This window comes from Hemicordylus capensis, chromosome 1, assembly GCF_027244095.1.
Source record: "Hemicordylus capensis ecotype Gifberg chromosome 1, rHemCap1.1.pri, whole genome shotgun sequence".
Lineage (NCBI taxonomy): Eukaryota > Metazoa > Chordata > Lepidosauria > Squamata > Cordylidae > Hemicordylus > Hemicordylus capensis.
This window is the reverse complement of record NC_069657.1, coordinates 245,022,591-245,038,757: the sequence shown is the minus strand read 5'-3', so window position 1 is coordinate 245,038,757 and position 16,167 is coordinate 245,022,591. Positions and strand designations below refer to the sequence as shown.

The window sequence follows — 16,167 nt, the reverse complement described above, 5'->3', positions numbered from 1 at the left end:
CAGAGAAACCTCGGAACAGTCAGTTCATATGCACAAAGATTATTCTTTCCAGCTGCCAAGCAGTTCTGGCACAAAAATGGCTCCTCTCATATCAAGCAGGAAGGCCAGATTAGTCCAGAATTGCATTTATCCATGACAATCCAAATGGGCCCCTCGCAACTTCTTTATAAAAAATAAAAAGGCATCCAGAATTCCAATCTCAAAAGTTCCTTACCACATGTAGAACAAAACTAGGTTCTACTAAATCAATGGGACTTACTCCAAAGCAAGTGTACATAGAATTGCAGCCCAAATAAGGTTATGACTGAAATGTTAAATACAAACCCTACCAAAATCAAAGATTCTCAAATGTATGAGGGATGCTGGGAAATTGATCAGGGGGATCGCCTTCCTGTCATGTATAAACTAAATGTTACCAAAGATACATAAATCACCCAGATTCTGTTACCTATAATCTAGAATATTTTTGACAGAATTTCATAAATGCTGGATGCAAAGAGGAAGATATGCAGTACAGGTGGACCTCATTATTCGTGGTTCTGCATATCGGCAGTCCGAAAATAGGCACCAAGCTTGGCATATAAGAGTACAGAAAGGGTTAATACTTGTGTTTCTGTGGTTCCTAGGTTACTGGAAGTGACCTCTGAGGTCATTTCTGACCACCATTTCATTTAGTCATTTTGTGGCTGTTCTGTTGGGGGGGAGGATATCCCACCCACCCCCATGTTCTCTCTAATTTTTTCCATCTGTGTGCGGAATGGGTTTTGTTCTGGGCGGCAGGATCAAGGTGCATGCATTCAGGTGGGACCTCACTGTTTTTTGGACTATTTTTCCCATGCAGCAACCTAACACCCCGATTCCCATTGCCCCCAAACCTTGTTATCCGTGGTTTAGTTACCTGCGGAAATCTGCGGGAACAGAACCCCTGTGGATAACAGGGTCCACCTGTATAATACCAGTTGATAACAGGAATTCAATTAAGATGTAATATTAATTCAGCTAAGCATTTTATTTTCCATCCCCCATTCATTAAAAGGTTTGGTTACAAACTGGGAACCTGCTCCAACTAATTCATACAATTTGAAATTAGTCTGATTTAAACCATTAACTGAATATGTATTTTGAAAATTTGAAACACAAATTTCACAATATCTTCTTAACTGAATCAATATTTCAGTCTGGTTGAGATACATTATGACCAGGGTGGATAAAAATCAATGATTTTTTAAAAAAAAAATTCAAAAAAATCAGATTTTTTTGATTTAAATTGGATTTTTTTAAATAAAATGCTTTTTGAGGAAAATATATTACCATCCAAAGGTTATTCCATCATGAAATAAAGAATAGTTTTTTAATTATGTAGAATAAGGCTGTATATGTTTAATTTTTTTGGTAAATAAATTCCATTAATCCATTCACAATGTCATGCTCTTCCAGAGGTTTTTGTAAGATTATTGGGCAGTTTCTCTGCCTACAAGATATTATCACAGATGCTTGGTTTACTTTTGCAGTTCTCAAAACTGAATTTGACTCAGCAGAGATCACATGCCTCTTCTTCACAGCAAAAATGTTATGACATGAACAGAGTTGAGAAAAAGACCTTAATCCTATTGTTTTACAAACCTATGAATACAGAATCAACCCCTTCAGTGCTAAGTTTCAAGAAGTTCAGTGAAATAGAATAGAAACAATATTTTTCTGATTGTTTGGAGTGGAATAGATCTGCACAAGAAGAAAGTGAAACTAAGTGTGAGGAGGGAGGGGCAAGCAGACAAGCAGTACAAAATGAAAGTGAAACTTTCTGAGCACAATACTGCATAGCCACAGACAGACAAGTCTTTGGATCTTTTTGTGTGTATGACCTGAGGTTTATCACATTCTTTCCTTGGAGGAAAAAACCTATAATGGCAGCAGGCCGTAAAAGAGACCCAGTTTGGCAATATTTTAATGAAGTTCCTTTACCTATCGGTAAGGCAGGCATGCGTGCAAAATGCAAACACTGCAACAAAGAAATGCAAGGCCTGGTGGCCCGAATGAGGCAACATCATGAGAAGTGCTGTGATGAAGATGACTAAAGAAACACATTCGAACAGGCAGGATCTTCAGGTTGGTAAACATTTTTATTGAATCATATAATATTTCTAAAGACTGCCTTGAACTGTCATGTTTGAGCAAAATTATATTTCTTATTATTACTGCATGTTACTGTCATTTGGTACAGTTATGAAGAAAATCACATATTCCTTTTGGGGCAGTGCTGTGTACAATAAGCAGAAATTGTATAAACAATAAAATAACAGCATTGACTTTTTTGTTTAGGGGAATTCATGGATTCTGGAAACTATCCACCTTCAAGATCACCATCCTCCTGTTCTACAGTTTCAGAGTTATCCATCCAGGATAGTGCTTCATTAGCATCATCATCAGACACCCACAGCCACATATCACTATCACCTAAAAGAAAGAAAAAATCCTTCCCTCCTGGAACCACCATAGATAAGTTTGTGATAAAAAACTAGCAGATTAGAAAAAGAGTTAATTGATGAAAAAATTGCCCAGTTTGTTTATGCAACGAACTCTTCTTTCTGTCTGACTGAGAACCCACATTTCATTAATATGGTTCAGTCACTGAGACCAGGATACAGTCCACCCAGCAGAGCAGATGTTGCAGGGAAACTGCTGGATAAAGTGTATGACAGAGAAATGGAGCAATGTGCAACAGCTCTGGAGGGTAGAATTGTTAACCTAAGTATTGATGGGTGGAGTAATGTCCACAATGATCCTATTGTATGTGCTTGTATAACAACAGAAGAAGGGAAAGTCTTCCTTGCACAAACAATTGATACGTCAGGAAATGCACACACAGCAGAATACTTACAAGAAGTGGCAGTAAAAGCTATAATAACATGTGAACAAAAATTCAAATGTCTAGTACGCAGTTTGGTCACAGACAATGCTGCAAATGTATCCAAGATGAGAAGAAATTTAGAAGAGCAGGAAGGGAATACAAAGCTAATAACATATGGCTGCAGTGCTCATTTGCTGCACCTCTTAGCCAAAGACTTAAGTGTTCCAGAAATAAAGACTAATGTTGTTGAAATTGCTAAATACTTCCGTAACAATCACTTTGCTGCAGCAGCTCTGAAAAGGATGGGTGGAACCAAGCTAACGCTCCCACAAGATGTTAGATGGAACTCTGTAGTGGACTGTTTTGAGCAGTATATCAAGAACTGGCCTATTCTGATGACAGTTTGTGAACAAAATCGAGATAAAATAGATGGCACTGTCACGGCCAAAATCCTCAACATTGGGCTTAAGAGAAATGTTGAACATATGCTGAGCATCCTGAAACCCATCTCTGAATCTTTAAACAAAATACAGAAAAATAGCTGTTTTATTGCTGATGCTGTTGAAATTTGGAAGGAACTGAGTGAACACTTAAAAACAGAACTACACATGGACAGGATTAAATTACAAGCATTAAAAAAACAAATGGGACAAGTACTGTCTCCAGCTCATTTTTTGGCAAATATTGTCAATATCCAGTACCAGGGTCAAAACTTAAGTGCTGAGGAAGAGGAGTTAGCTATGACATGGGTATCCAGCAATCATCCATCTGTAATGCCAACTATAATAAACTTCAAAGCTAAGGGGGAACCATTCAAGAAATATATGTTTGCTGAAGATATTTTAAAGAAAGTCACATCAGTGAACTGGTGGAAGTCACTTAAGCACTTGGATTTAGAGACTGTTCAAGTAATGATTTCACTTTTAACAGCAGTAGGTTCTTCTGCAGGCATTGAAAGAATATTCTCTTCCTTTGGACTCATTCATTCTAAATTGAGAAATCGTTTGGGACCCGATAAAGCAGGAAAGCTTGTTTTTCTTTTCCAGATTATGAACAAAGAAGATGAAGATGACGAGTGAGCTACAGAGGACAGTATTTAAATTTTTCATGTGTAGGCTGGGCTGACAGTCTAAGTTTCTTAAAATATATATATTTTGTTTAGCCAAATTAGTTAACAAACATGGATGTTTGTTTAAGCAAATAACATATGCTGTAATGTTATTGTTTCAGTTGAATAAATCTATTTAAATTGTTATTATTAAGGTAATGATTATTTTTCTCCTTCCTAAGTACAACAGAAAAGTTGTCCAAATATGAATGATTAACCTATTAAACTGGGGATAAAAAAACTAATATGAAAAGTTGTTATTCTAAAAATCTTCATCTACTTGCATATTAAAGTTATACCAGCAAGAATTAGTCTTTATGTAGAAAACTATGATTTAAATCAAGCCTTACTGACTAGTGATTTAAATCGTGAATTAAATCAGTTTGATTTAAATCAAATCCACCCTGATTATGACAATATTTTATTTTTATTTATTTTTGTTTGTTTAGCACATTTCTACTGACCCACATGCAAGTCTCTGGATGGTTCACAATCCAAAACCACAACAATTAAAACATTAATACAATTAAAACAATTAAAATGTAGTTTTAAGAGTATTTAACAATTTTAAATACTCTTAAAACTCAAAGCTATAAATTAAAAGCCTGATTAAACAGGTATGTTTTCAGGTCTTTGCATGACATTTTCTTTATTATGCAAATGTGACAGCTAAGTACAATGATAGCCTTTCATTATAGTAGAACAACTGAAAATTGCTGCTGCTATAGCCTCATAGTTAGGTATACTAGATTGCTTGAAATTATCACCAAATAAGATTAATTTTCTGCCAACGGCCAGGGTTTTCCATCATGTGAGGGGGAAAGAAACAATTTTTGGTAACTTCCCCTTCCCACTGGCTTCCTGTGCCTCCTAAAACACTCTCACTGACCCCTCCCCCTCAAACTCTCAGGAATGTTTTGGAATGTCCAGGCACTGTGGAAGGAAAGGGAGGTTGCCATAAATTGCTCCTCCCCACTAATGCTATGGGGAAAAATTGGTGCATTTTTGTAGGGTTAACCTGGATGTCAACCAGTAATTGACTTACTGGGGGAAAGAACTGCCAAAAGAGCAGCAGACCCCAGATTTTTCTTTAGTTTTAATCTTATTCCAAGTCTTCAGCAAGATCTAACAGAGCAGATTTCATTGAGAGAACGATTTTAGCAGATGTGGGAAATCTTAATTGAGAATGTCAAGAAGGGAACACATGACAATTATTTATTTAACAAACAAACAAACAAACAAACATATTTTTATACCACCCAAAATTTGCATCTCTGGGCAGTTTACAACAAAACAAAATAAATGAGAACAGAAAAATTAAAACATTAGTTAAAATAAATAAGAGTTAAAACATTGCAATTTAAAATTTTAAAACAATGTTTTAAAACAGTGTTAAAACTATTAAAACAGTATTTAATTAAAAGCCTGGGTGAACAGATGAATCTTTTAAGATTTTTTAAAAATTGTCAGAGATGGGGAGGCTCCAGTTTCAGGAGGGAGCACATTCCAAAACCTCAGGGCAGCAACGGAGAAGGCCCATCCCAAAGTAGCCACTGGATGAGCCAGTGGCAACTACAGATGGACCTCTCCTGATGATCTCAATGGGCAGTGGGGTTCATGTTGAAAAAGCCATTCTCTTAAATACCCAGGGCCCAAGCTATTTAGGGCTTTAAAGGTTATGACCAGCATCTTGTATTTTGCCCAGAAACTTATCATCAGCAGGTGTAACTTTTTCAATACAGGAGTAATATGGTCTCTCTGAGATGACCCAGAGACCAACCTGGCTGCCACATTCTGGACCAGCTGAAGTTTCCGGACTACATACAAAGGCAGTCCCACATAGAGCGCATTGCAGTAATCCAGTCTGGAGGTTGTACAGCATATGTACCACTGTTCTGAGGTCATTTATCTCAAGAAACGGATGCAGCTGGCGTATCAGCCAAAGCTGATAGGCACCTCTGGCCAATGCCTCAAACTGGGAGAGGCTTGGATCCAGAAGCACCCCCAGACTTCGTACCTGTTCCTTCCGGGGAAGTGTGACCCCATCCACAACAGGCAGATCAAAATCATATCCTGAGTTTCAACCCCGCACAATGGGTACCTCCGTCTTATCTGGATTCAGTCTCAGTTTGTTATCCCTCATCCAGCCCATCACTGTCTGCAGGCAGGCATTTAGAGAGGTTATGCCCTCTCCCGATGATGTTGACATGGAGAAATAGATTTGGGAGTCATCAGCATACTGATAGCAACCTACACCAAATCTCCTGATGATCTCTGCCAGCGGTTTCATGTAGATGTTAAACAATATCAGAGACAATACGGAGCCCTGAGGGACACCATACAAAAGTTCAGGTTTTTTTAGTGTTTTTTTTTTTAAAATCTTATTTTTTTCCTCCATTGAATTATCTTGTTTGGAATTGTTTGCATATACAGTTGTCTAATAACTAATTGAACTCAGGGGGAGTGTTCTGTGAGAGTTTCAAGTTCTATTTTCTCTGACGATTAGATTTATAGTTGAGCCTAGATACTAATATGTTTTTCTGTATTGCAGTTTTCTGAACCTCTCATGGATTTTTTAGGAGGTAGCTATGCTGAATCATGCTTAGAGAAGAGAGCCAGTATGAAGGGATTGGTGTGATCTGTGGTGTGATTTGGGCACAGAGCCATGCATATCCAACTTATGTTCTGCCTGAGGGATCCTTCCCCCTTATCGAATTGGTATTATAAAGGGTATTGAAGCACATTTAATATTGCATATTAAGACATATTTGAGACATACATTTGAGATACATTTAAAATTGCATATCTATTTTAGAGTTCTTACTAGCAGGATTGAACTCATCAATTCTATTTAGATTCCTTTATCTGTCATTTATAACATTGAAATTCAAATGGAAGAGAGGTGCAATTGAATTTTATAGAATTTTGCTATGCAGCCGGGACAGAAAAGATTAGAAGATCCAAGACTTTTTAGAAATTCCCTCTTTGTTCAGTATTGTAGAATAATACATAATAAAACATATTTTATTAAACATATATATTATAAGATTCAATTAACTCACCTAATGAAAGTTTTTGGATAAATTTTATTTCTTATTCTTATTTATATAGGTTTCAAATCAGATGTAGGACAAAATTGGAGCAAGGGATCTTACACTCTCTCCTATAGAAAATAGAATCTAATCATTAATATTTAACAATATTTTTTTAGCTTGTGGGTTTGTAGGGTGGAGCCCATACCACAGAGTATTGGGGATGTCTGGTTCTGTGCTCAAATTATTTCTATTTTGTATGTCATAGCTGGGTTGGTTCTCTCCTCTTTAGACTGCCTGACAGTATGATGGTCAATCAAGTTGGGGCAGATTTTTGTTTTTGTTTTCCCTTGAGGGGTTCAAGATTCTTTTTCGATAGCTATTGATGCCTAGTTTTGGACCTTCTAGACACAATTAATACTATTGTATTTTTCTTAAGTTCTGGTTTTGATGGATATGACTTTGTATGTAAACTTGAATGGTTCTGTTGGATTCTCAGAGATGTAACCTTTCTGTTTCTACCTATCATACTAATAAAAGCATTTTTAAAAGATCAGATTTTGAAGAACAACAGTCTCCAAGGGACACCGTCTGGAACCTGCCTGAGAGGTAGGAGCGGAACCACTGCAAAACAGTGCCTCCCACTCCCAACCCCCTCAGATGCTCCAGAAGGATACTATGGTCGATAGTATCGAAAGCTGCCAAGAGGCCCAAAAGGACCAAGAGAGTCACACTTCCTCTGTCAATTCCCAATTGGAGATCATCTATCAGGCCGACCTAAGCAGTCTTCACCCCATAGTCCGCCTGAAAGCCAGCTTGAAATGAGTCTAGACCAGGCTTCCCCAACCTGCGGCCCTCCAGATGTTGCTGAACTACAACTCCCAGCATACCCAGCCACAATAAATTGTGGCTAGGGATGCTGGGAGTTGTAGTTCAGCAACATCTGGAGGGCCGCAGGTTGGGGAAGCCTGGTCTAGCTGATCGGTTTCCTCCTAGACTGTCTGGAGTTGGGAGGCCACCACCCTCTCAATTACCTTGCCAAGCCATGGAAGGCTGGAGACAGGCCTGTAGTTACTTAGTTCTGAGGGATCCAAGGCAAGCTTCTTCAGAAGTGGTCTAATAATTGCCTCCTTAAGAAAAGGAGGCATCCTGCCCTCCCTCAGAGAAGCATTTGTGAGCTTTACAAGGCCTTCTACAACAACCCCCCTGCCATATAATAGAAGTCATGTCGGGCATGGATCAAAAAATAGGTGGTAGGCCGCACCACTCCAAGCAGCTCCTCAGGAGTCACAAACTGGAACTGATCCAACTTAACCACACAAGAGGAGTCGCTGGGCACCTCCACATCAGACACTGAAGTAATTGTGGAGATTGAGTCTAAATCGGCCGGTTTTCCCCACAAAGAATTCATTAAACACGTCACAGCGGGTAATAAATGGTTCCAGATTCTGATTCAAGGGATGAGGGGCACATACTAGCCCTCTCACAACCCTGAACAACTCTGCCGGACATGAAGTTGTGGATGCAATACAGGCAGAAAAGAATCGCTTCTTTGCTGTACGTATTGCCTGAGATACCAAAATATTTGGTATCTAAACTGCAAAAATATCCAATCACCCTAACATATTGAAGTTTCCATACTTCAGTCCTCTACTTCCATTTCTTTCTGCTTATTTTCATTAGTGACGTTTCCTCTGGATCTCACAAAGACCCGGCTACAGATCCAAGGTGAATCCGCTGTACATCGCTATGGAGAAGCTGCAAAAAGAACTATCCCGTACCGTGGTATGCTACGTACAGCAGTTGGGATAATTCAAGAGGAAGGCATGCTAAAACTCTGGCAAGGAGCAACACCAGCTGTCTACAGGCATATAGGTCTGATTTATGAAGTTTATCTATCCATGCTTATGAAAAGGAAGACATTGGGGAGATTCTCTTGTAATCTGGGTTTACATAGCATAGTTGCTTTAGCTAGTGTGTATGTAAAGGTCCTAAATGAAATTAACCCATGTGTAATTTAGATTTGTGAAAACCTAGTTTTCTAATTCCTAGCAGGACTGAAGCCTAAGATAAGTGCTGTGATGCATAATACCTTAACTCTCACTTCCCTGTTTCTTAAGCATTTTATATTTAAAAATGCAAACAAAATATGTTCCAGAACGATAACTCCATATGAAACAAAGGGTTTTTAAAAAAGCTATTAATGTCATAGATTTAAATACATATCAATCATACGAGAGAGAGGGAGGGAGAGGGAGAGGGAGAGAGAGAATGAATGAATGAATGAATTATCTGAAGTTAGGTTTGTTCTAATTGTAACAAACATATGAAATAGTTTGATGGAATAGACCAGTGGCTTTCAAGCTGTGTTGTAAAACTGTGGAGTGAAACCATAGAGTTCCTTGATGCTTATCAATTATAATTTATTATCCTCAGTGAGAGAATCAATAATGGTATACAAATTTCCCTGAACCACTGGTATATATAATGAAAGAAGAAAGGCATATTGCTGGCTTCTTTCATTCCTCTTTCCATAATGATTGAGTATCCTGATGTACAAAATGCTGTATAAATAATGTCTGGACTAAAGATGCTACTAACAAACAAAAGGGACATCCTAAACCATTCTCACATATTCTTGGCCCCATAGTATATTCTGGAGTACGGATGATTACATATGAACATCTTCGTGATTCTGTGCTTGGCAGAGCTGAAGACAAGAGTTTTCCTTTATGGTAATTTTGACCAAGTTTGCTATATGATTCTAATCTATTATACCAAAGAATAAAGACAAATCACTCTACTCTAACATACATCTCTCCCTTCTGGAGCTGGTAATGCTAGTTTCCATTTTGTTTCTAGCTTGAACATATGGAGCTACCTTATACCAAAACCAGACTATCTAGCTTGCCAGCTCTCTACAACCTCAGACAGATGGTGTTCCACAGACCTACTACTTGTGTACCCAGAGATGAAGGTACTAGGTACTGCATGGAATTTTTTGTTAGCAAAGCACACATACTATCTCTGAGCTTCCCACAACTAGTCTTAGGCCATGTACCTTTGCACAATATAGTTTCATATCACACACAAAGCCAAACAGCCATTGCTTCCCATCTGTGCCCAGTGTACTGGACAGGGAGGTGCTGTCCACCCATTCCGCACTATGACATAGAAACCAAAAGGTAATTGTATGCATATGCGGTGCTACTTGTTCTGACCTCTGAGAAAGTAAGGTCAGACAGTCAATGCCTATTCTTGACACTGAAATACACTGTAAAGGGGGTGCTGCCAATTAAGTACTTATTTTATTTACCTCTGCCTTCCCCCCGCCCCCACCCATGGTGGAACCCAAAGAATACATAGGGTTCCTAGGTGGGTACTGACCAGATTCAGGCCTACCAAGCATCTGCAGAGTTATTTGCATCGTGTGTAAAAAGATCAAGTCTAGCACTCTGCATGTTGTCTATCCAAATTATAAAGCAAAGAGTTCTGCTAATAGTAGCCCTCCATACTCCTTAAACTCAATGCATATTTTGAGCTTTGACTACAATGAAATGAAGGACCCAAGTGAAGACACTTCATCAGAACCTGAGCTGGTCCCATTTGATTGTAATGAGCTAGGTTTATATGGCAAACCTTTTCACTTAGTGATTGTCAGATTATAAAATGATAGCCTGATTGTTCCATCAGAGATTTTTCAGCACATGCAAGCCATTAGTCGTATCAATGAGAGAAAGGCTCAGCAATGATTTCTGGGGTGAATATCACACATGGGTGGGGGTGGAGTCATTACCAAATGTGTACAACTCTGGGGGGGGGATAGTGGATGAAGAGCTAAAAATGCACTTCAAATAAAACAGTTCTGTTCACAGGGAACACAAAAATCACAGGAAGGTTTAAATGCCATTGTTTGATTTGATTTGATTTGTCCACTCTGCTTTATGAGTGTCAATCAAGTCAAATCATGTGATACAAACATGCAAAACTGCATTTCTGCCTTTTATGTATGCAGATGAAGAGAAGCTTAGAAACGCTTCAAGGGTTACTTGTGAAATCAGTCTGAATACTGTTTTCAGAATTTCTCCATAAACTGCACACTCTGCAGAGCAGCTTTTTCACCGCTCTGCCACAGAAGCAGACATAGATAGGAACATAGGAAGTGGTCATATACCGAGTCAGACCATTGGTCCATCTACCTCAGTATTATCTACACAGACTGGCAGTGGCTTCTCCAAGAATATAGGCAGGAGTCTCTCTCAGCCCTATCTTGGAGAAGCCAGAGAGGGAACTCAGAACCTTCTGCATGCAAGCTTGCAGATGTTCTTCCCAGAGCAGCCCCACCCCAAGGGAAATGTCTTACAGTGCTCACGTATGTAGTCTCCCATTCAAATGCAACTAGGGCGAACCCTGCTTAGATAGGAGACAATTCATACTTGCTAGCACAATACCAGCTCTTCCTCACAGACAGGGAAGGGCACGCTACAGGACATTTGTCATACCACTGTTCAAACTGTATATGCCAGGACCTGGCAGATTGCACCAGCAAATTGCATCCTAATCCTGTGGAACAGCACAGGTTTCACATGCTCCCAAGATCCAACCCTAATGTGATTTTTCCTTCAAAATGGCTGGGAGGAATCCCATGCACAACTGAGAATTTAAGCAGTGTCCTGAAGCATTAACTTATCTTAAAATTACATAGAATTCACATTCATGTGATGGATTCTTATTCTTAAACCCTTGGGGGGAAGGATTTTGAATCTCAAAAGAATGCTCCAAGGTATCCTGTGGCCCCACACCCCATCCTCGTCCCCAGGGGAAAACAATGCAACTTGGGGGCCAGGACAGGGTAGTAGAAGGTGGTTCCAGTTCACTCTTTTTATTGCTCACCAGGCAACAGAGGAGGCCCTTCCTTGCCCTTTCAGCGTTATTCAGAGAATACCAAGAGAGAGAAAGGGTGCTGCAAGCAGTGCCCATTCTTCCTTAGTGTGCTTTTATAGCTGCAGCTCAGTCAAGAACCTTCCTTCAAAGGTGCTGCCAGCAGGGCCCTTTCTCTCCTGGCACTCATTCTTTAATGCTAGCCAGACACTGGAGGAGGACCCTTCCGTCCTGCCCACCTAGCTTTAAACAAAGCATGCTGGAGCAGCCAGAGCCGCTGCCTGCTACCATGTCCTGACCTCCAAGGTAAGCTTTTGCTCCTTAGAACCAGGACAAAATGGACAGGGTGTCTGTGCAGAATTGTGGTGGGCAGGTCATTCTAGCTGTCCTGTGCTGCCTGCCTGAATTCTGCTTGCAGAACTTGAGCAAAGGTGTTCAGCAATGTGCTGTACGATCATGCATGTGATATATAAGGTGTTGATCCTTAATCCTCACTCAGTTTCTCACAATAAACAACCTCTGGCTATTTTCTTCTCAGTTCTTTTTACTGGGAGTGTATGGGATCCCAAGTTAGATCTCCTGATCTCACACTGACATAAGCAGGCCAATGACTTGTCACAGCATATCTTCTTTATATTTCTTTCTCTAAAACATACCCGTGGCTAATCCCACGTGTGGCAGCTCTCGCGAGAGTTCTGAGAACTGCCTGACAGCCACGGGACCAGAGAAAGCATATGGTGGCAGTGATGGCCGGCCGAAGAAAACGGTGGCCACAACTGGTAGCTGGCCAGCGGGCAGCCAGAAAGCAGGGTGGGCAGTGCAAAAGGAGATGGGGTGGGTGGTGGTGGGGAACAAGAAGTCGGCGGCTGCAAGTGGGCAGGCAAAAAAGTGGCAGCGGGGCTGGGTGGGGGGAGAAGGCGGCAGCAGTAAACTAGGGGTGCAGGTGCTCTGCGCTGGATCAGCTAGTTTTATTTATTTCTAGCATTTCTATACTGCCAAAACTCACATCTTGAGGCAGTTTTCACACAGATGAAATATGACACAAAAATTAAAACAAACTTAACAATAAAGCAAACTAACCAAAAGTCGGGCTGAACAGAACAGGTGCATCTTAAGAGTTTCTCCAAAAGCTGCCAGGGAAGCTGAAGCTCTGATTCCAGCCAGGAGTGCATTCCAAAGCTTTGGAGCAGCTATGGAGAAGACCCAATCCTGGGTCACCACCAGACAAGCTGGTGGCAACTGTAGGCAGACCTCCCCAGACCATCAGATTGCTCAATTAGTCTTTAAGGTGCCACAAAATTCTTGGTTGTTTTTGTTTTTTCCATTTGAAATAGAACTGAACTTTATATTATGAGACATTTTTCTTCCTTTGAAGCAAGTTTATTTATTGCGTCTCCTTCCACATAAGCATATTTGGAATCTCAGATTGCTTAATGAGGCATTATTTTTCTATTTGATTGATAGGAAAGCTGTAGTCGGGGCTATGACAGCTGGTGCCATTGGCCAGTTCTTTGCCAGTCCAACAGACCTGGTGAAGGTGCAGATGCAAATGGAAGGAAAGAGAAGATTAGAAGGGAAACCATTACGGTAAAGTCTTAGTCAAATCCTTCTCTTTCACCAGTAATAGGTCTGTTTATATGGCACTAAGAGGATGTATCACTCTTTACAGGCACCAAAGATTCATGTTATTTTTTAAAATGCAAGTTTGAGAAAAGAAGGGTAGATTCACAGAAGAGCTCTCTTTAACCCTGGATTCCATCCATATGATGAGCTTGAAATCAGTGGGATCAATGTACATGATTCTGATTGGTGCATGAATGCTTATGATGTTTCCTTTAATGGCTATTAAACAGCAACAGCTTCCTAGTATAAAGCGAAGTTCTCATTGCCAGCAACAAGGAAACCCTGAGGGAGCACATGATTCACCTTTATTAGACTGTGGCCAAGTCCCAAGTGTTGGTAATGGGCAAATGTTATTTCTGTTTATCCTAGATTCCGTGGGGTCCACCACGCATTTTTGAAGATCCTGTCTGAAGGAGGAATATGGGGCCTTTGGGCTGGCTGGGTGCCAAATGTCCAACGGGCTGCTTTAGTTAATATGGGAGGTAACCTTATTCATCCTTTGACAAATGGTTCCCCCCTCTCTCCCTCCCTCTTAATGGCCCTCAAGTATTCTTGAGAATAAGTTATCTCCTTGGGCTACTGCTTTATCTGACATTTGAAAAGTATCAGGAACAGAACCTGTATATTGCCTGTGAATTCTTCACATGAGAACATCATTCATCCTGACTTGTTTCTCACTCTGGAATCATGAGAGGTAACAACTGCATGACCCCAAAGTGAAAGGTTTTACTAAGCATTAAGTCTTTCTTGAAAGAAGGCCATGCTATGCTTTTCAGTAGCTAAAATGTTGGCTAAACTCTTTTCTGACTCCACTACATCTCTTGATCCCAGTTCAAACCAGTGCTACTTAAGGTAGCAAGTGGCAGGGAATTGGAAATCCCCCTCATCTTCCAACTGCTAATACTGGATTCTGCTTTGGGTGGTCATTAGTCATTCCAATGCTGCCCTCGATGTGCTGTTCAGAATTGCTATACTCTAGGCCATGGATGGATGTCCCAGGTGGAGAGCCATAGAACAAGAGCCCCTGCCCTTTGGCTCTTGCTCTCCAGGGGAATCACCGGTTCACGGTGCAGCTGCTGCACGCACAAAACCTGTGCACATGTCATTAGTACGGATGTCGGCCACTGCTCTTTAAGTAAGAACTTATTCTCTCCTAGGCCATGTTACAGTGTACTTCCAGGATTTGATTAGCATCTCACTGGTGGCTATCAGCCCCTCCCCCACCCCCGCTGTCTTTCTCCATTCTGCATCTATTTAAATACCCCTGGTAACTACTTTGGAATAATTCTAAGTACCAATATGTTCATTGCCATAATATTGCAATATGGGGCATTATTGCAACATTTAATTTATATTTAACCTGTTAATTGACCAGGCTTCCACATTTTCAGCCACCACCTTTGCCATGGCAAGCAGGCTGCTGTCCTCTGGCAAGGGTGGTGAGCAAGCCCAGCAGGGCGCTGCTATAATTGAGCGAAAGAGTTCAAAGAACACGGGCCTCCAGCTCCATCCCTCCCTATTTCCTTCATTATCTCCCTCAATCTAGGGGGCCGCCAGAAAGAGGGATGAACACGGGCCCCCTCTCCCCTAGCTACGCCCCTGAAGCCCAGTCTTCCTCCAACCTTGGGTGGATTGGAAGGGGATCATCCCAGCAGTTCAGTGGTAATGCTAGCCTCCTTCCCATTGTGAGGAAGGCTGGGGGATCTTTGGCGACGGCATTGTCATGGCGCATGGAACACCTTTGCCACACAGTGCCAAACCAGCAGGCCCAGTGTTTCCCTTTCCTGCTCCACAGCTGGAGAGGAAACTATATGTGAAGTGGGGTGGTCCTTGGTCATCTCAGTTAAGGGGCCCTTGGCTAGTGTCTATGGCCGCACAAAGCTGAAGTGCCCTATCAACAGGGGACACGTGACCAAAACTGTGGGCTTGGCAAGGGCAGTCAGCAATTGTGGAATGCTGAAACTGACTATCAACAAACGCCTCTTCCTGCAACTTTGTGTAAGCAGCCATTCTAGCCTTGCAGAGGTTGAACATAATTCCTTGCAAAGAATGCTCCATTTCCCCCTGTTAAATATTTTCTCCTCAAGTATTTACACATACAGTTTTTCTACCATGTAATGTTAAAGAAGAAACGCAGGATTGAAACTGTGGACGTACAGATTGGTAGTGAAGGAGCAGAACAATATCCAGGATCTAATATATACTATGTTGGCAGTGCAGCACTGATAGAGTGTAGATTAATTCAGTTCACAACGTGTTTATACTGAAATGTCTATAAAAATCCAAGATGATGTTGTTCTTTTTTATGACAACAGATCTAACAACATACGATTCAGTTAAACACTTTCTACTCCTCAACACATCATTTCAGGACAACATGATCACCCACAGCATTGCAAGGTGTTGTATTTCTCCCTTTCCCTTCATAATCAGCTTTTGAATGAAATGTCACTTTAAGCCTAGATCATTTTCATAGTTATCAATATTGCTGATTTGTTATCCTCACATAATGATACTTGATAGATACTAAACCTCTTCCCATGATCATATAAACCTGGAGGCAGATAATACAGGATTACATGCACATGTGAACCAGGGAAAATCCCCCAAGACCTGGTAATCCAAACCTGGGTAATAGTGGTGTGCACAAACTGGCTCATGCAAGCATGGGCGGG

At 40.7% G+C, this 16,167-nt stretch overlaps 1 protein-coding gene across 6 annotated transcripts in view; it reads left to right on the top strand.

Moving 5' to 3' along the window:
- Window positions 1-16,167, top strand: part of SLC25A27 (solute carrier family 25 member 27) — a 114,489-nt gene that overhangs the window by 86,562 nt on the left and 11,760 nt on the right. For 5 of the 6 annotated variants that reach the window (XM_053284075.1, XM_053284074.1, XM_053284077.1 and 2 more), the window contains 5 exons: window positions 8,672-8,863; window positions 9,639-9,723; window positions 13,334-13,456; window positions 13,862-13,974; window positions 15,808-15,892. In XM_053284075.1, coding sequence (XP_053140050.1) covers window positions 8,776-8,863; window positions 9,639-9,723; window positions 13,334-13,456; window positions 13,862-13,974; window positions 15,808-15,892 — 494 coding nt within the window. In that variant the 5' untranslated portion in view covers window positions 8,672-8,775. Of the gene's footprint in view, window positions 1-7,129; window positions 7,598-8,671; window positions 8,864-9,638; window positions 9,724-13,333; window positions 13,457-13,861; window positions 13,975-15,807; window positions 15,893-16,167 lie in introns of those variants that run through there. The other variant, XM_053284076.1, reaches the window with a different exon arrangement.